At 36.7% G+C, this 25,757-nt stretch overlaps 1 protein-coding gene across 6 annotated transcripts in view; it reads right to left on the bottom strand.

Moving 5' to 3' along the window:
* Positions 1-228: 228 nt before the first annotated feature.
* The window catches only part of DLG5 (discs large MAGUK scaffold protein 5), a 110,890-nt gene continuing 85,361 nt past the window's right edge, over positions 229-25,757 (bottom strand). For 2 of the 6 annotated variants that reach the window (XM_062612954.1, XM_062612908.1), the window contains 18 exons: positions 23,292-23,430; positions 21,314-21,461; positions 20,710-20,831; positions 20,416-20,505; positions 18,955-19,123; positions 15,882-15,959; positions 15,056-15,218; positions 14,019-14,152; positions 13,204-13,368; positions 12,641-12,824; positions 11,565-11,713; positions 11,087-11,257; positions 9,782-9,978; positions 8,928-9,071; positions 8,617-8,744; positions 7,675-7,784; positions 5,793-5,902; positions 229-2,077 (listed from right to left, as the gene is read on the bottom strand). In XM_062612954.1, coding sequence (XP_062468938.1) covers positions 1,974-2,077; positions 5,793-5,902; positions 7,675-7,784; positions 8,617-8,744; positions 8,928-9,071; positions 9,782-9,978; positions 11,087-11,257; positions 11,565-11,713; positions 12,641-12,824; positions 13,204-13,368; positions 14,019-14,152; positions 15,056-15,218; positions 15,882-15,959; positions 18,955-19,123; positions 20,416-20,505; positions 20,710-20,831; positions 21,314-21,461; positions 23,292-23,430 — 2,505 coding nt within the window. In that variant the 3' untranslated portion in view covers positions 229-1,973. The remainder of the gene's footprint in view (positions 2,078-5,792; positions 5,903-7,674; positions 7,785-8,616; positions 8,745-8,927; positions 9,072-9,781; positions 9,979-11,086; positions 11,258-11,564; positions 11,714-12,640; positions 12,825-13,203; positions 13,369-14,018; positions 14,153-15,055; positions 15,219-15,881; positions 15,960-18,954; positions 19,124-20,415; positions 20,506-20,709; positions 20,832-21,313; positions 21,462-23,291; positions 23,431-25,757) is intronic. The other 4 variants (XM_062612918.1, XM_062612936.1, XM_062612945.1 and 1 more) reach the window with 4 other exon arrangements.

A 25,757-nucleotide genomic window follows, 5' to 3' on the forward strand; every position in this document is an offset into this window, starting at 1 on the left:
AAAAAACTGTTAACACAAACCCAACACCTCAATCTTATTTCTTGTTTCTTGTGATTTTTGAACGTTTTTGGTATTTATGTATGCAAGGCTGGGCAAAACCATAAAACTGAAACTTGTTCCTGTCAAGGAATTGAATCTATGTGACAGTTTTAGTCAGAAAGCAGAACCTTATATGAGGACTCAACTAAACAAAGAGAACGTTAGCTATATGCACCTCTTATACACAAGTCAAGTTACAGAAATTGACCTTTATTTAGTTATCAGTTTAACTTTTTTTTTTTGATACAAAGTGACATTTTCATTTTAGTACAGAAAATCCATGTCAGAACAGTACCTGTCTGTTTCAGTTGTACCACTGGAGTCTACTCTGACCTCAAACTTTAAAAAACAAACAAAAAATGAGATAAACAAAAAAACAACTTCTGTCCCTCACCATGAAAAGTACTTTGACTAGTAATTCATCCATACAATTTTCTATTTTTAATTTATATATATACAGTATTATAATAGTATGGCATTACTATATAAAATACTATATATATATAGTATGTATTATAGTTCAAAATACTCTATATAGGATATAACTATATAGACACTATATGAAGTATTTTGAACAATAAAATAGCATCTGTAAAACAGAATTTAAATTTAAGACCAGATCTTTCTTTTGAAGAATTGTGCAAGAAGAATCCCTTTTTTCAATTAAAAAAAGCTGCGAACAGAAGCAAAACTACAGCCTGTAGTGTAAAACTAGAAACCTACATAATGAAATGTTAGGAACAGTGACCAAGAAACAGTTCTACTCACATGACATTTTAAAAACAATTAAAACACAGTACCCAAGAAACATGGCACAAGAGACAGAAGAGACAGGTACAAAACCTGTGTTAGGAACACAGAGTCAGAAGTGCAAAAAACAAAAAAGGAACTGATACAATGGAGTTTGTACAATATGTAAGTAGGTATTGCAACCAAAACTAAACAATCACTTATTTTTTGACAGTGAGAACACTAACAATTTAGTACCTTACTAAAGGCTTTTAATCAAAGCCCTAAAACTGTGGCTGCTCTTAAATAAAAACAATCTATGTGAATGCTATACACTGAAGTACAAAGCTTAAGAATTACCCTGCAAAATTGCACCAACATAAGCTTTCAATATTTACAGTATCTAAAAAGTGACAGAACACAGCATGCTAGGCCTAGCTTATGACTCTTCCCCACCAGTACTTAATCCAGGCCCAACAACCAAAAATTATTATTTTTCAACACACATTAAGCTTGGATTGTTCAGAGATATTATGACGTTTAAATATTAAATTCATGCATAAAACAAGAAACGATATCTGAGAGCTGACAGGATACAAACAGTGGTCTGCCCTGTAAAGGAGTGTACTTCCTTCTGAGCTTACTCCCAAGACGTACCAATTCAATCCCATGTTATTATTAACTGTTTGTCAAGTCAACAACGTGCTTAGAAATGGTCAACATGGTAACTAAGATTCATGTTGCGCATAAACCATTCATTCATATTCAGAAATTTCACTCTGTGTTGGAGAGTTACCTCATTAAATGAAAGGACATAGTTAAAAAAAAAAACAACAAACAAAACAAGACATTCAAGTAAACAGCAACAACCAAATACTTCGAAAAGGTTTTTGTAAACTTGCCATTCTACAGGGTTTTGCAGCATTGTTAAATTCTTTACTTATGGACATGTACACGCAGGTCACAACCCCTCATGGCAACCTGTCATGTGTACACGTATGACGTAAGAGACAAGCTCGGTGATGAAGTGATCTACCCCTTCTCACATGCCTCCATTGGGTCCTTGTGTTCAGTGTTATCATTCCCCTTCATGAAACAGAAATCACTTACGGGTATCTTTATAAAGACAGAAATGGACTGAGTCCGTTGGATAGAAAGTTAGTTGGTTATTTATATCTGCAAAGTAGTTTCACAGCAAAATAAATCTACAGTGGGCCAGCTGGGATCCACAGGACTTTGTTTTGTTCTTGATCAACAGTTGTCATAATCTGAGTGCAAATGCTTGAAAGGGCTCCTCCCTGGACGATGCCTGGAGAAAAAGACCCCCCACACACAAATGAGACTGAAGCAAACTGTTGTGACTCTAATTACACGAGCAGTCTTTTGCATTTTTCTGCAAAATGTTTATCAGCAGATCAGAACTCATCTACCCAATTCAATATTTGCCAGATGCATGACTCTATTAAAATAAGGAAAAGAATAAACATAACAAAGAGGTTAAGCATTCAATATACAACTCCTTCTGCTAGTTCTTAAAACAGGCCAGGGAAGTCACAGAACTGATGGCTATAATCAACTAAGGCAACTGTTTTGTTAAAGGCCTCCATGTACTATTTTCAGAGGCATCAGGTGGCAAAGTTTAAGCCTAAAGATGGTCAGAACCTGCTATAATAAACCTTCTCTGTTCAGCATGTGGTGTTAGGAGTTTCATATTTATGTGGTAATATACATAGAGACTATAGCTGTAGCAACTAGAAACTATTTACAAATATTAGAAGTAAATTATGAGGCAGCTTACAGATCGCTGAGCTAAATAAAGCAGCAGCGGTTCCTACTCCGATTCTTACTGTCAACTACATTCAAGGAACAAAAGGCCAACAACAAGCAACTCCCTGAAAATCAGTTCAAAAGATAAAGGAACACTTTGCATTCTACCCTTGCTAAATGTAACAGTCATAAAAAGTAAAATGCCAACACTGAGACAGGAGGGGAGACTTAGCTTTAAGGCTTAAAAAGGAGGAACTTCACGACTCGAGAAATATGTCAGCGAAGCCTCTGGCCTCAGCTACCACTAACAACAGAAAAAATATAGAAAAACTTACAAGGCTTAAGGTATTATTTACTTTTCTGAAAAGAAGCAATTTGATCTTAACCATGTCAGATGAGTTTGGATACAGAACGCAGTAACCAAAAAGGCCTATGAAAGGTGACAAGTGACAGTGGGGAAGTGATTCAGATGACACAACATGCTCACAACTTGGTACAGGAAACAAAGCCAACTCGAGAGGGTCATGAGTCAAAAAATGAAGTAGTCACAGAACTCAGGTCTGAGAGAGTGTCATACAGCTTCATCAGAAAGCTGCCATGTCAGAATTAATTACCCTGACAGAACTAAATCTGGCCAGGGATATTAAGGGCAACAAGAAAAGCTTCTATATGTACACTGGGTATAAAAGCAAGACTAGGGAAAATGTGGGCCACCTTCAGTAGGAAACAGGAGACCTGGTTACCAAGGACATGAAGAAGGCTGAGGTACTCGATGCCTTTTTTTGCTTCAGTGTTTGGCAAGACCTCCAGCCACACCACCCAAGTCACAGAAAGAAAAGGCAGGAAACTGGGAGAATGAAGAACTGCCCTTTGCAGGAGAAGATCTGGTTTTAGATCATCTAACAAACCCAGGGAAGCGCAAGTCCATGGAACCTGACAAGATGCATCAGCAGATCCTGAGAGAACTGGCAGATGAAGTGGCTAAGCCACTATCCAAGGTATTTGAAAAGTTGTGGTAGTCCAGTGAAGTTCCCAATGAATAGAAATGGGGAAACACAACTCTCATTTTTACAAAGGGAAAAAAGGAAGATTTGGGGAACTACAGGCTGCTCAGTCTCACCTCAGTGCCTGGCAAGATCATGGAGCAGATCCTCCTGGAAACTATGCTACGGCACATGGACAATAAAGGCATGGCTGGTGACAACCAACATGGTTTCACTAAAGGCAAATTGTGCCTGACAAATCTGTGGCCTTCTATCAGTGCTGGTGGATAAGGTAAGAGCAATAGGTATCATCTGCCTGGGCTTGTGCAGGATATTGCCAAATGCCTTGAACAACAATCTTGTCTCTCAATTGGAGAGACATGGATCTGATGGATGGACCACTCAGTAGATAAGAAATTAGCTGGATGGTCACACTCAAACAGCTGTGGTCAGCAGCTCAGTGCCCAAGTGGAAATCAGTAACGAGAGCTGTTCCTCAGGGGTCAATACTGGGACCAGTGCTGTGCAGTATCTTTGTCAGCAACACGGACAGTAGGATTAAGTGCACCTTCAGCAAATTTGCTGCAGAAACAAAGCTATGCGGTGTGGTCAACATGCTGGAGGGTACAGATGCCATCCAGAGGGACCCTGACAGGCTTGAGAGGTGGGCCTGTCCAATCCTCATGAAGTTCAACATGGCCAAATGCAAAGTCCAGCACCTGGGTCGGGGCAATCCCAAGCATAAATACAAGCTAGGTGGAGAAGAGATTCAGAGCAGCCCTGAGGAAAAGGACTTGGGCGTGCTGATTGACAAGAAACTGAACATGAGCTGGCAGTGTGCGCTCGCAGCCTAGAAAGCCAACCATATGCTGGGCTGCATAAGAAGGAGCATGACTAGCAGGTTGAGAAAGGTGACTCTCCCTCTCTACTCCCTCTCGCCTGAGACCCCACCTGGAGTACTGCATTTAGCACTGGGGCCCCTACTACAAGGACATGGACCTACTGTAAAGAGTCCAGATGAGGGCCTCAAAGATGATCAGAGGGCTGGAGCAACTCTTCTATGAAGACAGAGAAGAGTTGGGCTTGTTCAGCCTGGAGAAGAGAAGGCTCCAGGGAGACCTCAGAGCAGCCTTCCAGTACCCTAAAGGGGGGCCTATAAGAAATCTGGAGAGGGATTTTTTACAAGGACATGTAGGGATAAGACACAGGGAATGAAAATTGAAAGAGGGTAGATTTAGATTAGATATTAGGAAGAAATTATTTACTGTGAGGGTGGTGAAGTGCTGAAATAGGTTTCCCAGAGATGCTGTGGATGCCTCATCCCTTGAAGTGTTCAAGGCCAGGCTGGAGAGGGCTTTAAATAACCTGATCTAATGGCAGGTGTCCATGCCTGCAGAAGGGGTGTTGGAACTTCCAACCCAAATCTTTCTATGATTCTGTCCAACATACCTATCTACATGCTTACTTTATTCACAACATTATAATTTCTACAAGCTTAAATGTCAGTGCAGTTTGAACACCAGTCCTCTCTGACTACCAGCATCTGGAAATGTTGCTGAAAGCTGGAGTCCATTGTACCTGGCACTAACAGAGGGAGGCCCTTGCCATAGAGCATGTGGGAAGATACACATAGGACTCTCTTGGACTGAGCGCTACTTTCATTATGAGGGTGACATTAAAATGCAACAAATGACTTAACAAGGGGCAGAATAACGTGGTGATGGCCATGCACACTGTCTGTGAAGGTTTAGTATGTGACATTTAAGTGAGCATTTGTATGGCTATTAGATACCACATAACTGATTTTGTTGAGAATGTGCAGCTTCCCTAAGTATCTGCTGAGGTAACCCTATACTAAATACACCCCCCTCTTCTCTCTTGTACTTGGCTGGTATGCCTCAAAATATTTCTGCAAAAGTCCCATTGTTCAGGGGGATCTTTTGCTTTGTTTCATTTTTTTCCTTTTAAGTTTTGCTGCCATTAACATCAAGGTGGCTAGAATTTTGTCCCCATTCTTCTGAATGTATGTGGAACCATGTGGTAATACATTCTGAAATAAGCAGAGACAATCTTCAAAGACAGTTATCTTCCTCTAGTAAAAAAAGAAAGTATTAACTTCAATAATCCAAGATTCATGTATTTTATGACATATATTTTACATTCATCCAAGATTCATATATTTTATGACATTAAAAAGGCCTCTGAAATTGAATTTAATTATTCTGAATAACAATGCAGGCTCAAATTGCCGTTGTATTCCTACTGAAATACTAACCTGTGAAGTACTTGCTATACTCTTGTTCAATTTTTTGAGCTGTCTCAAACTGTTCTTTGGAATGTTTCTGTGTAACTTTGTCCCTCAGGAAGATTGGGTCTTTTTGCTCTCTGCAAAAAAGAAAGAAAAAAAGAAAAACCTCATGTAAGAGTTGTTTGGGTTTTTTTTCTTTAAATGGACTTGAAATTATTACCTCCAATTGGGTGTATATGAAAGGCTAACTAATTTGCAAGCGTAACACTGTGCATAGAGTGCCATCTACTGTGTTTCAGCAGTATCAACATAATAAACATTCACTGCAGTGCTAACAAGTTTATCTGCTTTCAGATCAAGACAGTATTCCATTTAAAGTCTTGGAGACTGGGAGAGGGTTAAGGGAGAAAGAGTACTTTTTCCAGTTCATGTGAATCAGATCGTTATCTCATGTACACTCCAGTACTTCCCAAACAAAGCTGGGCTCAAGTGCTGCTCTTTTATGGGTTTGAAATATTGAGCATCAAGCAAATAGAATATTTCCATGTTGTCTTATATATGGCACTTTTTTTGGATTACTTTTTTGATTACTAAAATAAAATTTAAAAAAGACAAAATACAAATGGGAAAGAAAAAAAGAAACCAATAAATATTTTAATTCCTATCAAGGCTTGTAACAGTCTCCTCCAATTCTGACTTGGGGTTCCCAGAAAAGGATTCTGTTTAAAAGGAACTGGAATTTATATCAACCAGTAGGGCCATACAGATAGGTACTGAAACAATAAAAACAGAGTTTATTACAGCAGTGAGAGAAGCAGCACAGATTTTATAAATTAAAAAAAAAATAAAAAATCACCACTGAACTAACCAATCACTGCTGAGTAGTATTTCAGAGAACGCCAACAGGACCTGTGCTATATAAAGGCTGTTTGGAAAAACCTCTGGTGCTCATAACAGGCAGAGACAATGTGCCACTGCATCTTATTCTGATGACTGCTAGAAATCTTTGTGTGCCTAGGTCACTCACTCTGTGTCGCTCTCAAAAAAAAAAGAAATAGCTGTAATGTCATCAGTCCATTTCCAAAGGGGCGCAAGACATGACAGTTCCATTTGTCATTCAAGTGCATGATCCTACTGTGGTAATGAAATATACTACACTGCTTTATGACTTGCTTCTACTTTAAAGTGGTGATACCTATCTTCTTTATTAAATAGATAGTAATCAAATTTACCTACAGATAACGTAAGAATATAAGAAGTCTTCAACTTGCAAAATGAAGATAGCACAAGAGCTCTCAACAAAACTTTCTTAATACTTCTGTGGGGAGGTTATGTCACTTCTTCCCAAATCAATCTATCAAAACATGTGAAGGCTTACTTAAACATTAGGATAAAGACTGTGGTTTGGAACTCTCACGTTCTGCTCCTGGCTTTCTTTGAGCAGGAAATTCTCAATTGCTGAAAGAGCACAGCCTGAGAAGACCACAGTGTATGAACTCCATGGCAAAAGGAACTTTCCCTTTGCTGTTTTCACTAAAGAATGAAGGTGGGAAAGCTGAGGTTACAAATCAATAGGCACTGTATTCACACACTTGGACCCATTGAGAGGATTAATGGCTCTTTGCATCATCACCACTTAACTGTATTAGGGCTTCATACAAAGGTGAGCAGGAAAGATCTGAGTGCTGCCTGGAGTACCTTCAGTTAGTGTACATTGTTTTGATTTCTTTGAAAGATCCTCTTAATTCTCATGCAACAAAAATGAAGTGAAGACTCAGCAGTTTCTATGGTTAATTTCCACATTATTTTTAAAAGATTTAAGATGACTAGGATGAAAGAAATAATAGAGGTAACAAGCTTATTTTAAGCTAAAATAAACATCCCTGAACTATACCCCTCACAGACTTACTTGATTTGTTTAGCATTTTTGTAGCGAATAAAAATTACAATAGGGTAGATATGAACACTGTGGAGCCGTTCGATGGCATGAGGAGCGATGTCAAGCAGACAATGACAATCCTAAGATCAAATGTAAATGCAAAACACTCGTTCAGTTAAAAAGCACAAGCACACGTGCAAATCCCCCATTTCTTCCCCTACTTAAATCACAACAACCCAACAGAATTTTGCTACATCTTTAGCATTTTGGGGCTACTTCGGTTACGAATTGCTACCTGAGCAATTTGTAACTGAAGGATGTATAACAAAACACGGAAGATGAAAAACGTGCAAGAAATTCCACTCATAGTATCAAAAGCATTCACTGATAGAAATAAAAGTATTTCAAAAACTAATGAAATGAAAATTCCGATTGAAATATATGCAATACTTTTTTTTAAATTTAAATATTCATATTAATTTTATCTTTCAGAAGCTGTAATCAAAAACAACTGCCAAAGTAATAAGACTTTCTGTGCGGTTTGAGAGAAAACTATAAGCAATGAACAGACTTTAATTAACATCTGTCCCCAGGATTATTATGATGTTTATGTTCTGTATTAAATGGAATGGTTAGAAAACCTAAATCCTGATTTAGGAGGTCAGGGATAGAATCTATGAAAAATATACTTTATTTAATAAGAAAATTATTTCTAACTTCATTTAATAATACTGTAAAAGCATATGCACATTCCTGGTTTCTACAAAGGTGAGGTTGCATAACATAATATTTAAATCTTTAAGCAGTTACATGCCAAAGTGAGGTAAATTTTATTTTACTCAGTGGCCTAGAGACTGATTCTCTGAATGTCTTAAAGAAGGACAATACTAACATAATTTTCACACCCGCAAACATAGTATGACCACATATTGCAAACTGTACAAGTTAAGTACAGCAATAAAATTCACTCACCTTTTCTGTTATCTCTTTTATTGAAGCTACAGTTGTCACATCAAAATGTCCACTCCTCCGTTTATAATCAATAAACAGACAATCCTTCACACCCCGTTCAATGGCTTGTTGGGAAGCTTTCATAACCTCTATTTCACAGAAACATAGAAATATTACTATTCCTTAGGCACAGAGCAAGGCTAATGAAACATTTGCAAATTCAGATTCTTGGGGTTTTTTTCCACGTTTGTGCTACTGTTTAGTTTATGTATATAGATGTTACTATCTATGTATTCTAAGTAAGGATAAATTGGTTATATTTGCACACTTACCAAGAGGACATCTGCAAAATTTTCCAGGTGATTCTTTGACCAACATGTCTTTCACAGCATCAAGTAAAGGTCCCAGAATAAGGACAGGCCTAGGAGAGGTACAGTCCACTTTCTGTACACGCTGATATGCCAGACTTGCAGAATCTACAGACACAGAAGATTTACTTACAAAAATATAAATTATTTTCCCAACATTCCTCAAATCAGGAGAAGCACCCTTACGGTAATTAGGAAAACAAATCTCTTGCAAGGGATAAGGGTCTTGACAAGAACAAAAAACATTCACCAGCCATTATTGCAATTTTCTCCACTCGACAGTTGAAAATAGATGTTTTTCTAATTGAACCTGGTGCTTCCCACATATACACACACTTTAAACCAATCCTTCCTATTGTTTCCTTGTGCAACGGTTTGTTGAGCTTTTCCAAGGAAGTAAGCATTGCAACCAACATGGTTTTTTCAGGGGAGCAATGAAACAGAATTGAAGATTTGAGTGGTGCCCAGGCTTTCTGTCTAGTCTAAGCAACCTGGACAGAAATTAAACAGCTGAAAGGAAAACCAAAACCATGCATCAAAAAGCAATATCCATCTGCCATTGAAACATTACTGTTAATAGATCTAGGAATAAACTTCAAAAAACCAAAAAAGCAACCCAAACTTGAAACACTCTGAACTGTTATTTAAATAAAAAAAAAATAATAATTGTTATTAAAAGTAATGTACATGGGACATATGATCACTATTTGTATTCAGACCAACCAGAAAGTAACATTACTTGTCGTGACATGCTGCAACTGCTTAAAAATAAAAGGGAAGGAAAGGCAACGCCCTTAAAGTATAACAAAGGTACTTACCATCCAGGAAAGGAATTGAATCTGTACTGATTGTATCAAGAGCCAGTAGATCCTTTCCATCTTTGGAACCACTTCGCTTGTGTTTATGCTTTCTTCTGAAGAACGACCTCCGTGCTGCTGCTGACAATGTCTTAGATGAGCTGTTTTCATCTTTAGTCTCAGACAGGCTGTGTCTCCTGTAGAATTCCTGATCCATCCTATAATGAAACAGACTAAAGAGTTGGTATTTAAACTTAACTTTTTAAAATTTTTTTGACAAACAGTATCACTGCTACTTCTGGAACACACTGGAAATTACCATCTCAAGCTTTAGTCTGAGTATCTTCATCACAGAAAGTTAATCAGAAAGAAACATTAACATAAAGCAAATAACAAGCACCTGAAAACATCACACTAACATAATTACCTCAGGATTCTTATAGTATAAGTAGCAGCATGGCACAAAGTGTGACCACTCTGACAGTCAAAGCAAAACCAGCAGTAGGTACTTGCCAGTAAAGTCAGCCTTGCTCAGAAGATCCAATTATTTCTATAAAGTTACTACTAATCCTTACAAATTAATTATTAGCAATCCAAAACAGTAATTACATTAAGTTTTCTTCTAAATGAGCACAAATATTTTGGCTACATAACACATGTAAAGTGTAGGTGGTTTTAATGTCCACCTTTGTTAAGAAGCCTATCAATGATATGTATGGGTCTGTATGTATATACTGTACTTCCATACATTCCACATGGTACCACTGTCCCACTGTTAGGATGGGTTTTCAGTTATGACACAGAAGACTAACAGAAGAAAAGGAAAACAGCAAACAAATAATCTTTAAAAAAAATTAAAAAATCACTGAGTAGTAACTAATGCGATTTCAGTAACAACAGAAAAATTTTAGTTCCTGCATACTCCTCTTAAGTGCTCTACCATCTTTAGGAGATTGTGGAGAATACACAGTCTTATAACAACGTTGCTGTCCACAAGTAACTTAATATCATGATACTTCCCAAGAATGATTGCGATAACCTTGGATTAAAGGATATTTTTTTCTGTGGTTACCCTCATTTTTGTTATTGAATTATCTATCAAAACACTAGTTATGTGTAATTTCCATTTTTAGTTTACTATTTAGTAACATTAAAACCAACTCGATAGAGCAGTATTTTTAATTCAATGCTATTAAAATATGACATCCCTAAAATATCATGCCTAAGAATTAGTATCGCCCAGAGAGAATAGAAGCAAACAAGTCTTTTATACCACATCTCACAAGTCAGACTTTTAAAGACTGTAAGATAAGTGAGGTCACTCACATATATTTACTTGGAATCTGCCCTCTTTCCAGCTTCTGAGCATTCTCATCTAGCTGCCAAGCCATCCAGCAACCAAAGTTTCCCTGTGGTAGAGTATCATCAACATACAAAATGTCATCCTTCTTAAAGCTTAAATCCTGTTCCACCTCTGCCAGACGGTCATAAAGTGCTCTAGAAAGGAAGACATAAAGAGGCTCTGCAACTGATCTCCATCAACTCCAGGGAAGAACATGCATATTTATACTGAAAAAAGTTAACAGATTAGCAGCACATTACATTTCAAAAGCACACAAGCTTACAGTGAAACATTGCAGACTCACTATGCTACAGATTGTGTATTCACTGTCAAAGACTACCTGGGATAAATGAGTAAATTTTTAATTTAAAAAATGTGATAAAACTGATGTAGTATCTCTCTCATAAAGGTCAGCATATTATCCTAAGTCTTATGCTGTCATTACCAGTCTTGCTCAAATACCTGATATAGAATCCATCTCCAGGAAGATCTTTTATCTTATTAAACTCTTCTATTCTGTACTGAGTCTTTATTTTTATGTTTTCTCCAGGCTTCAACATTTCAAGATAAGCTTCCTCAGCTGTTTTATTTCGCATATCAATGGCCCCATACTACAAAACACAAAATGCGGAAACCCTTTAGTGTGAAATTGTATCTTAATGGGCAACAGAATCAGGTGAATTTGAAAAACATGCAAAATAAGTTTGTTTTTACCACTGGCACGCTCTATATACAAGTAATCTTGTTACTTAACTCTAGCACAATTTGCACCTTAAGATGTCTAGCAGGAGACTGAGACATGGGGGTGGAAAACAAACTACAGTGAACACAGCAGACATGCACCATGACAGTCGGCAATTCTTTAAATAGTTTTCAAGGTGTAAGCTGAGAATCATAAAATTCACACTGGAAAGAATTTAGTATTTTTTTCGAAAGTAAGTGGTCTGAGAATTAGAAAGCACAATTACAAAGCACAGTCTCCATCTGGATAGTAATGCACAATGGGAGAGTCTCAGTGCTCAGACAGAATCAATCCTCAGTTTTACCTGGAAATGTCATAAAAATAAATGTGTTTATAACCTTAACAGTCCTGCCAAGTAGATAAATATTCCCATTTCAGATACAGAAATCAGAGTCAAAGACATATTGCAAAGACGTATTTCCCAAAACTCTTGTAAGAATTTTTCTGTTTTGCGGTATCTTTCATGTCCTTGCCTTTATCCTATGTACAGCAATAGGTTCAAGGCTTCCTATTTAGATGAAGACAGTAGGTGTTCACAATTCCAAGTGGATATACATTAGTCCTTCAAACCTGTGGGCAACTTGTGGTGGCAACAGTGGTAGCTCTCCAGGTCCACATCATCCAGCTCTTCATATGTCACAGCATTCTCACTATTCTTACCCACGTTTTGTGACAGGAAATCAAGATTCATAGAACATCTCCCATTGTGAGACAACATGATTTTTTTGTACAAATCCCTCTTTATATCACCCTAGACATTTTGTTAGTACACTGCAGATTTTTCATAATAGCTTACCTCAAGTATCATGTCACCCAAGACAAGTCCATCAGGTCCTTTGGCTGGGCTATCATCATCTACATCCGAGACAAATATTCCATACAGGTTTCCACCACATATCTGGATCCCAAGATCAACTTGGGATTTTTTAACAACAACAGTTCTAGGTTCAGGGGTCCTTTTGTTTGTGTCCACAGGGCCCCTTTAGACAGGAAGAAATAGCACATGTACTCCAATTTAAAACCTTGCACTGCATACAATCAACGAGTCATCTGAATATGTATTTACATCATTTTTCAAAATAGGTCACCTACAAATACAGTCTTGAAGACAAACATCATGTTCCTTGCTGACCTTCTTAACTAAACCAATCTTGCAGTAAAATTTTCTTTGCTCCTTGCACACCCTGTCTCTCAAAAACAGTCTGAAAGCATGCATCCTGGCCTCTACTTATCTGCTGACTTATTTCAACCAGACAAAGCATTCACAGAAGAAGACTTTGTTTTTTAATACCCTTCACATCCCACACCCACCCTGACCGTACTTTTTTTTTTCCTTAAGGCAAAAAGTTTACTCTTGACCTTAAAGAATTCCGGGGACTTGTAGTTGGTGTGGTTTGTTTGGACGGGGGTGTCATCGTTCCTTCATCCTGTTCACTCACAGTATCGATTACGGAATGATTGTCAGGCGTTGCAGCTCCACTGCCTTGAGGGGTGGAATGATTACTCACAGGTTCTAGGCGAGAACTAAGGAGGAGATGCAGGGGAAAACAAGAATAAAAGACTAGAGGGTTAGTATTTCACCAATGCCAAATATTTTCCACGCAGTCAAAGATTTAACTTGGTCATAAATTGCGAGGGGTAGGGGTGGGACAGGACACAAAATGAAACAAAAAACAAACAGCCCCCCCCCCCAAAAGCCCATGCAAAAAAAAAACCTAAACCCATTCCACAAACTCAAACCAACATGCCAAATAACCTATCTTCACCCCAAGTCTAACAGAAAGATAAGGCTCAGTTTTGAGGTGTGATCACGCATCAAAATGGAATTACATGGTCATATGCCTTTTCCAGTTAGTTTTTAGAAACTCCAAGTAAAAAAAAAACCCAACCTAAACTGAACCCAAAAAACAATCAGAAGTATCAGAATCTCATAATCCTAGGAAGAAGTAATCTTTGGTTTTAGTTTAGTGTATCTAAAGATTATGCCCAAATAAGAAAGAAAATCTAGCAGGTTCACCAAGCATTTTTACTTTCTTTTTGACAAGCAGGTATTCACACCTTACTTTTCTAAGCAATCACACTACAAATGTGCTGATGTTTGCAAGCATGCTATAAAGAAGTTATCTAACAGCATGGACCAGAGTAGGTTTTTTTCAAAGTCTAGCCAACTTTACCTTGATCGTGAATGATTGCCAAGCTGATACATGTGTGGGTTATACTGAGCCAGAATAGTAATGGTGTCACACTGCTGTCCAATGATTAGTCGAGCCTGTTGCTCTGTAGCATTTCTCAAATTTATTCCATTAAACTAAGGAAAAAAAAAGCATAAACCAGGATGTCAAGTTTTCAGATGCAAACTAACAAAATTGTTCTTTCACTCTCCTAATTAGTTTCTTGTCTATATGCTGACTTATTTCCACTGGGGTAAATAGGAAGATGAAAATGCTGCTATACAATGACTCCTAGGGTTTACTCATTGGAAGGAATCATTATAATTTCAAAACATTGGTAACCTGACCGTGAGTTTAAAAATCTTTTTACTATTGAAAGACATAAATATTCAGAGCTGTGCTATAGCTGGTATCACTGATTAAACACAAGTTGGTTCAGATCACTGATCTGAATAAATTCAGGATTTGAAGACAAATTCAGATCCATAATCCATTCAGGTCCATTGTAATATCCACACACTGTGAAACAGATGATGTTTTAGCATACATAAGCATGAACAGACCTAACATTTACAAAGCAGCTCTGTACTTTTAAAAATGCTTCTCCACACATTTAATACGTAAGCAGAAACACGACAATAGCTAATCTAAAGCCCAGGTGAGTATTTTTTAAACCAGGTATCTCAGGTAAGGATATGGCATAGCAACAGCAGCCTGAAACTGGGTACAAGCCAGTCACATGAATATTTACTCACATTATCAGGCAGAGTATGATGTTGGGACTATATTGTTTACAGGCTTAAAATTGCATCTATAAAAGATGCAATGCAGATCTACCACCAAAAGACATTATTTTATGATAAAGCCTGACAAAATATCACAACAATCACAATTACTGGAATATCACAATACAGAGTACCCTTTGCTACATCTCACAGTACACAAGCTTTCACAAGATACTCTTTTAGGGAACGTAGTTATGGCTGGATTCATTTGAACTGATTCATTAAGCCACAGGAATAGTAGTAAGCAAAAATTACCTCTAGTAACTGATCACCATACTCAAGGCCAGCTTGATGGGCAATGCTCCCACCTGTTACTTTAGAGACAAATATTCCACCATTTTCTCCGCTCACAATGGAAATCCCTAGTGGCTCAGAACCCTTCTGCACTTTAACATGACGTGGCTCTTCCATGTAGGGCCTTTTAGAGGAGATAGTTAAAACTGATTTGCACAAAATTGCACTTGAACCATTACAATGTCAAAGTTACATGCAATACTTTCTGTCTGTCTGAAATGTAATAATAAAATAGGTTTACACAGTTACTTTTAAAAAATTTACTGTTAACTGTCTTAAATGCATTCCTTTGAAATCATGCAATGTATTGGCAGAAGTAAATGTATCCCAGGTACATGACTGCTCTAAAACATTATGGTATATATGAATTATAAATATTATGGTTGTGAAGTTGGCAGGAAGAAGCTTCCAGATGCATATTATATAAAAGTAATTGAACCACTGTATATAATATGTCATATGTCATTTACAAACCATAGTCCAGAAAGGTATTTTACAAATACAAATGCTGGGAGTATTTATTGCCAGTAAAAATAAACATCATAAATAATAAGGTGGTAAACCAAAGGACAACAATGCACAAATATCAGATTTTATATTTGTAAGTGAGGAAACATAAATTAGTAATGAAAATTAAGCAGCTGCAAACTCAAGCCATTAAGACAGCAGTTTGCATGGTAGCATTACAATTACCATGCAAATTCTCCTCAGGGCAATTATCCAAACACGTAAAATAGCACAAAGTGGGCAATAATGCTTGAGAAGGACAACCTTAGATCAGGCCAACCTCAAACTCCTTAGTGATGAGAACCTAGGCCTAGGAGCCACAGGGATTCTCAGAAAAGACCTATTACGGAACAGATATCTGAAAGATGTAGAAGATTTGAGAACACTTAGAAAAAGACACACAGTAGTAAGACACAAGTAAGTATAACAAGAGAATGGCTTACACAAAAGAAAACCCTGACAGATTCCACTTTCCTCCCCCCATAGTTAGGATGTAGCCACTTGTACAAATAGGGCTGGTCCACCCCCGGTGTGTGTAAGCATATAGTAGCCTACTAAAAAGTGTTGGTTCCTATTACTATGCAGTTAGTGGCAACATAGCAAAAGGCATCACCAAATACAGTTGAGCTTGTTCTGAATGAAGCAGCTTGTGTTCCAGGTGTGCTGTATTTTTTTATTTTAATAACATTATACTACATTTTTCATGCACTAATCTGAATGTTTTCTTTCCTAACCCTTCATTATACCATATGATATTCTCTAAATTGTGCCAAATGCTGAAACTATTTAATTGTGCTGTTCAGAGACCAGATGAGTTAACTGGGCTTCTCTCAATGCTGCTAATGTGAGCTAGGCTGAGGAGAAGTATTTTTTGAAAAAGCAGGATTTAGGGTTGGGGACAGAGGGAAAAGGACATGGTTTCATAAATTCATAAATACTTTTTGCCACAGTCTTTGAAGGCAGCTACTTAGCAGCCTTCTGAAGCAGGAGCATAATAATTTACCATCTTATAAATGCATTAACGATAAAAACTGGTTGCTGATACGAATGTAACTCTGGAGCTCAGTAATCTTGTAACATCAACATCCCTGTTAGGCATGACACCCTCAGAGGTTGTCTATGTATGTAATGAATACAAGGTAAGTTTATTACCAGCCCATCTTTATTTGTGCATTGCATTTTGTAACTGAACTTCCTGAAGACTGATTTTATGAATTAAAACTACATCTTTCTGAACTCTCTTTACTGTACCCTTTCTGCTTTTCCATCTACCACATGATTTTTAAATTTGGTTCGTTCACTTGTTTGTGATTGGAATAAAAATCAAACCCATACAAACCGCACAGGATCATATCTTAGAATTCTAGCAAACACAAAATGAAAGATAATTAGCAATGCATGTAGTAGAGAGTCAACAAAGAAGTAGAACAGAATGATAACATGTAAAAGGTGTCTTACTTGATAAGCTCCGTTATTAAAATCAAGTGCACTCTTCTATTACATTCAGACTGCCTGCCAGAACCACTAAACACTAATTAGAAAAAAGTCTTACTTGATCAGATCTTTTAAGTTAAATTAAAATCAGCAGAACAAACAGAAACACTGATTTTTAATATTTTTTTAATCTGTATTGTTATTACTTTTATCTGGGGGAAAGCCAAGCAAGTTATTTACTTGTATTTTAAGGGGAACAGAAAGAATTGTAAGACTAAATAACCACTGAAAATGCTATCCAGGTATCTTGAAACATTTTCTTAGAAGAAACTTAAATTAGCTACTTTCCTAAATTAAGAACTGTTTGTATTTGTCAGGTTTTTGTTTTAGTTTTTAAAAAGCCAAACAGAACAAAACTTCAAATTATGTTCTTTTGAGAAAGTCAGTCCAGACTACACTTTATACACATGCACAGAGAGGGTTAAGGGGCTGGAACCTGACTGTACTTCCATTATCTGATCACCAAACAGTAAGAGAAGTTTTTACTTCCCGGAGATCAGAACACATATTTTGTGCTCAGAGATACCATGTTATAGAGGTGTCAAAACCCTATCTTTTTCAGCTGAACATTACACATCATTAGTCACGTGAAAGAGAAAAGAAATTCAGACTTTGAATTTGCAAGGGACAATTAGAGGAACATTTATACAAGAACACAAATTGAGTACATGTAGTACAAAAGTCACACTGAATAAAGAAAGAATGAAAATTCACAAATACCTCTTTATATTCCCTTTCAAAGTAACACTGTCCTTTGTACACAATATATATTCTAGAGTTACTACAATAACTTAGTTATGGATTCTTTAAATGAGACAACATTTTATGAATAACTTTTTATTGCTGCCAGAAAACTTGGAATACAGAATATCCTCATTACTTTATCGTTCACATTTTTTAGAGTCAGTCCTTTTACATAAATCAAGCAACACAAAGAGGTCTTGAAATCCACATATGTGTAATCTATTCCAACACATCATAGCTCCTTTACATTCCCACAATGGCATTCAGCTGCTTTACTGTAAATAAAAGCCTGATTCAGATTTCTGTCTTACTGTTCAATGCTTTGAATTCATTCAAACTTTTTAATATATTCAGTCTAGCCAGATCAGGATAAAATGAAATCAGATGTCCAGAACTCATACCATAAGCAACATACCTTGAAAATATTCATTATGAGATATAGAAAATTGCTAAAACACAAAGTTCATGTTTTTAAGAAAGCTATCATATGAGGTTCAAATTCTGCAAGCAGATACACATATACTTAATGCTACTGCTAGCAGTGGTCTAAGGGCAGCCAAAGGGATTGGTCACAGTAGTAAATTTGCATCTGTACATATAAATGCATTCTTGCACAGATATGCCCTCTATTTTCCATGTTATCTGGCTAAATTGAATTAAGGCACAGTGGTTAGAGCACATATTCTGTAACACTAAGGCACCTGATATTTATATCAAATGTTACTAGGTCTTCACTTGATTAGTTCTCCAGAGGAGAAAACAAGCCTATCACAAACAAGCATCTGGGGTACTTCAGCTAAAGGACTGTATTCCAATATAGACCACTCTTACTTTGTGTGGCCATTAATCTAATATGAAAGAAATAATACCCTTATGAAACTCCTTAATTTTCTGAATTCAAGAATTTAGTTCTCAATCTTGAAGAAAAAATCCACACAAAGATCTCTTACATATTTTGTGAAGAAAATGAAAGCATTAAGTAACAGGATCCAAGATGCACCTCTGTGCCTACATATTTGTCATTTAAAAGTTCACATTCCTTCAGCCTAATAAAGAAAGGTAGAAAATTACTTCAAATACATTTGTATTAAAAACAAATAATGTGGAGACCTTACCTATCTTTTCTACGTTCTCCAATAGATACTGGGCTAATGGAAATCCTAGGTAATGTAGAAAGGGAGTTCTGAGATTGGCTGCTGGCGAAGGAAGACGTTTCCAAGTTGAGAGGTGACTGTGGAGGAGTTATCAAGCTGGGACTGCTACATTCAGACTGTGATAAGGAGCCTATGGAAAATCAACAGCTGAGCTTTAGTATCCTGCATCTGTCATAGTCTGGAGACCTACACAGACATAGTGAGAGACACCATACACATCTGAGACGAAAATGAGGACCAACTGTTCACCAGCACTCCATTAACCATGCAAGGACCTTAGGGAAATGAGGTAACTGATTTCAGACACTGAAAACGCACTGTCCTTAACGACTACATGCCAAATCTGTCCTCTCTAAGTGTGCATAAAACTACTGCCACTCTCAACAAGCAGAGAAGTTTACAAACCAGCTACGCTATAAGCATGTCTGGAAACATTTAACAATGCAAAGTTAAAAAAAAGAATAGAAACCAGGAAAGGAGAAGTAAAATAAAAATTTGATATGTAGGTTTATTTTCAAATAAAGTTATTTATGTAGAGACCTTTCCTTTGGGTAGGAGATATATTATGAAACACCTGAGAATACCAATAAACCAGCAGCATGAATCATACACATAAACAAGAAAGCACTGCAATTTCAAACAAGTTTGACATGACTCCGTTTGCTGCTCTTCTGTGGTTGTATCCTCTCTGAGTAATTTACTGAACAAGTGGCCTGACAGAAACATTCAGTTTGCTTCCTCTGGAAAAAAGCTACAGAAAATAATTCTCACACTACTAATTACAAATGAAAGCCATTTGTAAGAACTATATTTGCCCACATAGGAAAACCACTGGATGCGGTCCATTAAGGCTACAGAACATTTGATCAATGATGGTAGCAAAAAGTTGCCGTTTACTGTCATCAAACTCTGAATTCCACAGCTATCTGCCACTCCTAACTGGTATTTGTATCATGACTTCAAATATCCTCCACCACCAAGCAATTTTGAGTGAAGTACTAAAATAATTTCACTGCATTTCAAAATATAATTTTCAACCAGTAATACAAAAAATATGCAAAACAACACAGTTAAAGAATAAAAAAAAAAAAGCCAGTCATCTCACTGTTAAAATTTTTAAGAGGTCATTGTAGAAGAAAACTACAACTTTAAGTAAAAGTGTACAAGACCGTAAGCGTAACATTGCTGTGTGTTTTATCATGCCATATCCAAGAGTCAACTAACAGAAAAATCAGCTTTCATTAGAAAGTTTCTTTTTTTTTTTATCTTTTTGTGGTGAAATATAAATTTTGTAGCCTTAATGAAAAGCCTCTGTAGACTTTTGTAGTCATATTTAGAATCTGGCACAACCTGATTTAAGAACTGCAAAGGCTTTGGATTAGTGATACTGAAAACAGTACAACTACTTATGAAATAATTCACCTCTGTCAGAGCCCATCATGGACCTTGGATATCTTGGTGTTAAAGGGATCTTAATTCGTTCTGTTCTGTATTGCAAGTTACTTGAAGAACCTATTTTTACAACAAGAAAACATTACAATGATAAAAGTAAAAGCAACCACATCAAACAAAAAAGTACATTTAGATTCTACTTCTTCAATGGGCATTAAAACAGCCTCTGAATTTATGCACAAGCTTTCATGATTGCTTTTGTACACATTGTATTGCTGCAATGTATAGCAGCCCCACAGGAAATAAATCAGAAAACCTAATTACCAAGTCTTGCACTGGATGGTAATGAATTTGAGCCATGAGATGCTCTTGTACGTGAATTTTCAGGATAGTCATTGGAGTGTTTATGACTGAGGTCCAAACTCAGGCGACCTTGATGCTGGGAACTGCATAAAAAGAATAGGATAAGAGAGCAAAACTCAGCAAACCACCTCAGCAAATTGTAAACTGGACCAGCAAAGATATTTTGGTTGTTCCAGAGTTACTGAATAAAATGAATGTGCCCCTACTTCCCAGTTTTTCCATCGTTTTATAAGTTAAGAGAAGTCAGAGGAGAAATAGCCTGAAGTGTTATAAGAAAAAAGGGAAAGGCTTTATTTGCTTTGGCAAGGATGAGAAAAAAACATTAGAAATTAGTTAAATTTCTTTGTTAGTATCAGCCAGTGGAGCAGAAGGAAATCTAATCCATCAGTTACTGAAAGACATGAAAGCAACTGGCACACCACTTCTACTCAATAATGGTTTTGAGAACCCTGGGTCAAAATAATACACAACAGTGTGTTTCACTCTGCACTGTGTAAAGTAACTACCAGAAGCAATTTCATCCTAATGAAAACACAAATTTAAGGTGATATAAATTTCAAGACACCTGGGATGCAGATGCTGATGACATATTTGGCTGGCGACTGACGGGCAATTGCTGGTGTGAACTCTATGGCTCCAGGCAGTATAGATTGGATTTCTCATGACAGCAGTTACTGCAGGGCATGGTGCTAAACTTCTTGGTACCGTACCTGCTTAGGGTGATAAAAACACATTCTTATCAACATTATTACAATATAAACTACATATTTTAAATATATTTATTAATACAAATATGTATTATAACATTTTCATGTACAACATCAAAATGACAAACAGGTTAAGCACCATTTGACACCTTTTAAGTAGTACAAACATATTTAAAATCTGCTTTATAATTTTGTACTAAGGCAGGAAAAGTGGGTTATATTAGCAAAAATAAACTCATTCTTAGTACATCATTTTAATATGCAGTGGTAAGTAAAAGATTTTCTCTGGTTTCCAGTATCAAACTTTTTTTATACAGCAACAGAAATTCTACATTTCTCTCCAGTCACCTAATAGGAATGCAAGTTTTTAGTTGGTACTTGAACTGACTGCAGCTAAAATGATTCTTTTTCTTCTTCTGTTGCCTCAAAATATTCCCACTTCTAGTGTGTCCTACAATTTTAAATTACAGTGTTTCAATATTTATTTATGAAACTTAATATAGAATCATAGAATCGTTAGGGATGGAAAGGGAAGCTGTTCTTTTAAGTACGCTCATCCTTCAGTATTCAACCAAAGTCTGTCCTACCATCTTCTCTTAAATGAGTCAGTAGTATAGAATACAGGAGCAAAAACTTGTTGACATTTCAAGACCTACAGTCATACTGTCTAATGAAAGTTTGACTTCATTGGGTTATTATGCAAAGGTATCATAAGATAAAGCTTTTCGTTAGAAGTAATACCTTTTAATACTTTTTCTACTATTATTAAAGGAGCGAGAGAGAAAAGAGTAAAAAAAATCAAAGAAGAGCAAAAGCTTCTTTGATCTGAGCTACTCTTGAGCACCTTTTTACATTCCAAAAATTGACTGGGGCAACAGGGTTTGAAGCTGTCCATTATTTCAGATATAAGCCATTACCTCCTTCGTGGTCTCCAGTAAGGAAAAAGTCTTCCATAATTTCTAAAATATACAGGAGTTGAAAGCTTTCCAAAGAATTGAGGGTAAACTCAAAAATCAGTATTATCTTTTCCAACAGCCAAGTTTCATATGCAACTGCCGAAGGTAGCTACACTAAAGACTGGACAATCCACCTGGCAATAGGTTTACTAAATGCTTCTCAACTAGTTCAAAGCAACTAGTGTAAAATAGCCTAATTAATTCCTGAAGCACTTCATTTAGTCAGTGCCAATTTAAAACCTGCTAACATGAATTTCAACACTAACAACTATTTGGGTCAACTGAGACAACATGCCGTTTCCTGTTCTACCTGATTATACTGATTTCTGTTTGAGCTGCTTGTGAGTCCCCTCTTCAGCATCTTAGCATGTTAAACACACTGGCATTTAATCTATAATTTAGATTAAGATCACAAACAGTTTGGGCACTCAATTTGAGATATTCCAAGTATCTGATTTCCAATAGGCAGAACTTACTATGTTGCACTTCCTGAACATGCTATCATTCTCCTTTGAAGTATTCAGAAATCAAGCCGCTAAAGCTCAGCATGCCTCCACTTACTGTCTGCTTTCAAAAACACTGGAAATCTTACTTGTCTCCCTAATGGATAAACTGTGCCTTGTTCACCACTAACATATTCAAAACTCCTCTGTGCAGAAACTGAGGAAACACAAACCCTTCAGCCAGGAATTTCTCAGCTTCTTTAATGGTTCTTAAACTGCAAAGGTTTCACCATGTTCAGATTTACAACAGACTATGGAAATAAGTTTTGTGAATCATGGTTGTTCTGCTCTTATGACTAATACCCAATATTATCGAAGATGGACAAATTCCCTAGGGCATTCCCAGAAAGTAACTAACTATGACTTCTGTAACTCACCTGCTGACATGCTGCCAGCATACAATGCAGCAGGCACAAAGCCATCACTGTGCCTAGCAGACCGTTTGGGTGAATATGGTGCCCATTCCTGTAGCTCTGGAGAGAGATGCTCCTCACTAGCTGGAGCATACTTCTGTACCTACAAAAATACAGATATTGGATTACAGGAAGATTCAGAAGAGAAAAATAAAATAGCCAAACTTCATAGGCAGTAAGCTACCTCAATCGTTCTAGTATGGGTTCCAGAATGCGCTCACCATCATAATGTTTGGTGTGCCTTTGTCTTTCAAAGATGCTATTGACTTCTGCCCTTTCTTCTTCCACCCTGCTCCGTTATATTTTTTTATTATTTTGTAATCTTTTTTAGGCCAATGTTTGACACTTAACTGATATACTTTCCTTCACAATAAAACACCCAGCATTTAGCTATGTTTCTCATTTAAAATACTACTTTAACAGCACATTTTAACTGTTATTTCAACCACTACTGCAAGTGTTTTTTAAAGAAGACCTAGCTAACTAGCCAGAAAGTGCTGTCCTCTAAGCGTGTATTTTCAGATATGTGTGGAGCAACTTCCCTTTAATAGAGCAATTCAGGTTTTGGAACCATCATAACTTTTGTACATAATGAGTAGGCACTGGTGCAATAAAGAAACAGGAGAATAGCTCAGATACTGACAGTGATGCTAGAGAGCTCAGCACACAGAATTTACACATCTGAAATGCACAACACAAAACATGAGACTGAAATAAGTAGTTAGTGAAAAATAATTACTGAAAAGGTACTTAGAGTTTCTATAATGGCAGTATTTTAATTACATGAAGAGTTACTGAGAGCACAAAGACTAAAATGCAGAGATACCTTGTCAGAACCAGTATTTGATCACTACCACAGGTGTATTAGTAATTGTACCACCAACCTCTTAGGGATGAAAGTTCTTTAAAGTTGATCAACTCAAAGTACAAAAGCTTAACTGTTTACACACACGACTAAGGAAATTGGTAACACCTAATAGGGCTACAAGTTCAACTACACTTCATGTTCTCTACACATTTTTGATATTATAAACACTACTTCAGGAACAAATGCATTGCAGACTGAACGTCACTGTATGTAGGTATAATGCACAAAGATATTCCACCAGAGAGAAATTTTCAGACACAATGGTATACACATTTTGAGGCACAATATCACTTCTGCTCTCCAGTCAACAACTTCAGAGTTACAAACTCTATTTTCCTGAAGAATGGGGGCAAAATTAAGGGATCAAGAAAAAAGAATCACAGAACCTAGTCCTAATTTAACAAAAAAAAATGTAAATTAAAACATCAACCAAAAATTACAATCTTGTAATTCTATTATATGATTTTCTTCTTCACCTTGAACCAACACATGGGTTGCATTAAGGGAAAGGCTGGGCATCGGTCAGTTGGTAGTGACCAATTCTTTTTGTTTGTGTCATTTGTCTTTCTTGGATTTTATTTCTCTTATTATTTTCCTTTTCATAATTATTTTCACTATTATTATTTCAATTATCAACACTATTTCAATTATTATCATTATTATTTCCATTAAACTGTTTTTAACTCAATCCATGAATTTTCATACTTTTGCCCTTCTGTTTCTCTTTCCGAATCACAGAGGGGGTGTGAGCAAGCAGCTGTGTGGTGTTCAGTTGCCAGCTGGAGTTAAAACACAACAATAATGCAGAATTTGCTGGACATGGCTATAAAAAAAGGCTTAACGCTCTCCATAACTATTTTTCCCCAATAATGTAACGGAATGTGAAGAAATACAATGGAAGCAGCCAGAAGAAGACAAACAAAATTGACAGTTGTTCTCTTATACCAGTACTTGTGCAGAATAAGGCTCCAAACCTTGTACTACTTCCAATTCAGCTCTGCTGTCTGTATTGCTTCTAAAAATTCCTGAGGAGTGTGGGATTATCCAGGTATAAACACGTACAGGTAAAGACTATGATATGTTAAGTCATTATATACAAGCAAAAATAACACTTATTGGAATTTCAGATTTTAGTTGGGGGGACATAGAAAAAAAAAAGAAATCTACCTGCCAGCTGGACAGATCTGGGGCAGTAGACCTGAAACTACATTACTGATTATGTGACTTTATATAACATAGTCATCTAAACAGCTGGTTCTTCCTAGAGCACATAAAATATTTCTTCCATCCACTCTGTTAAGCCAGGACCTACAATCTCCCCAGCAAGGTTTTTATTCTAATAAATTATTTTCTCATTTTTAATGGTATCACTAAATCGTATTCTCAAAAACTTACCATCTTTACAGTGTAATGTGACTAACATCCTACGAATTCCAGACTAGATTTACAAAATTATTTAGACCCTTAGAAGCTTACAAAAAAAGCCGCCATGAATGGTTTTTCCATTACTTAGTACAATGAGCTGAGCAACCAGTATGTCTTCGGTAAAACTTAGGAGCCCC

This window comes from Pezoporus occidentalis, unplaced genomic scaffold (assembly GCF_034315485.1).
Source record: "Pezoporus occidentalis ecotype Australia unplaced genomic scaffold, CSIRO_AGI_Poc_V1 ctg101, whole genome shotgun sequence".
Classification (NCBI taxonomy): Eukaryota; Metazoa; Chordata; class Aves; order Psittaciformes; family Psittacidae; genus Pezoporus; species Pezoporus occidentalis.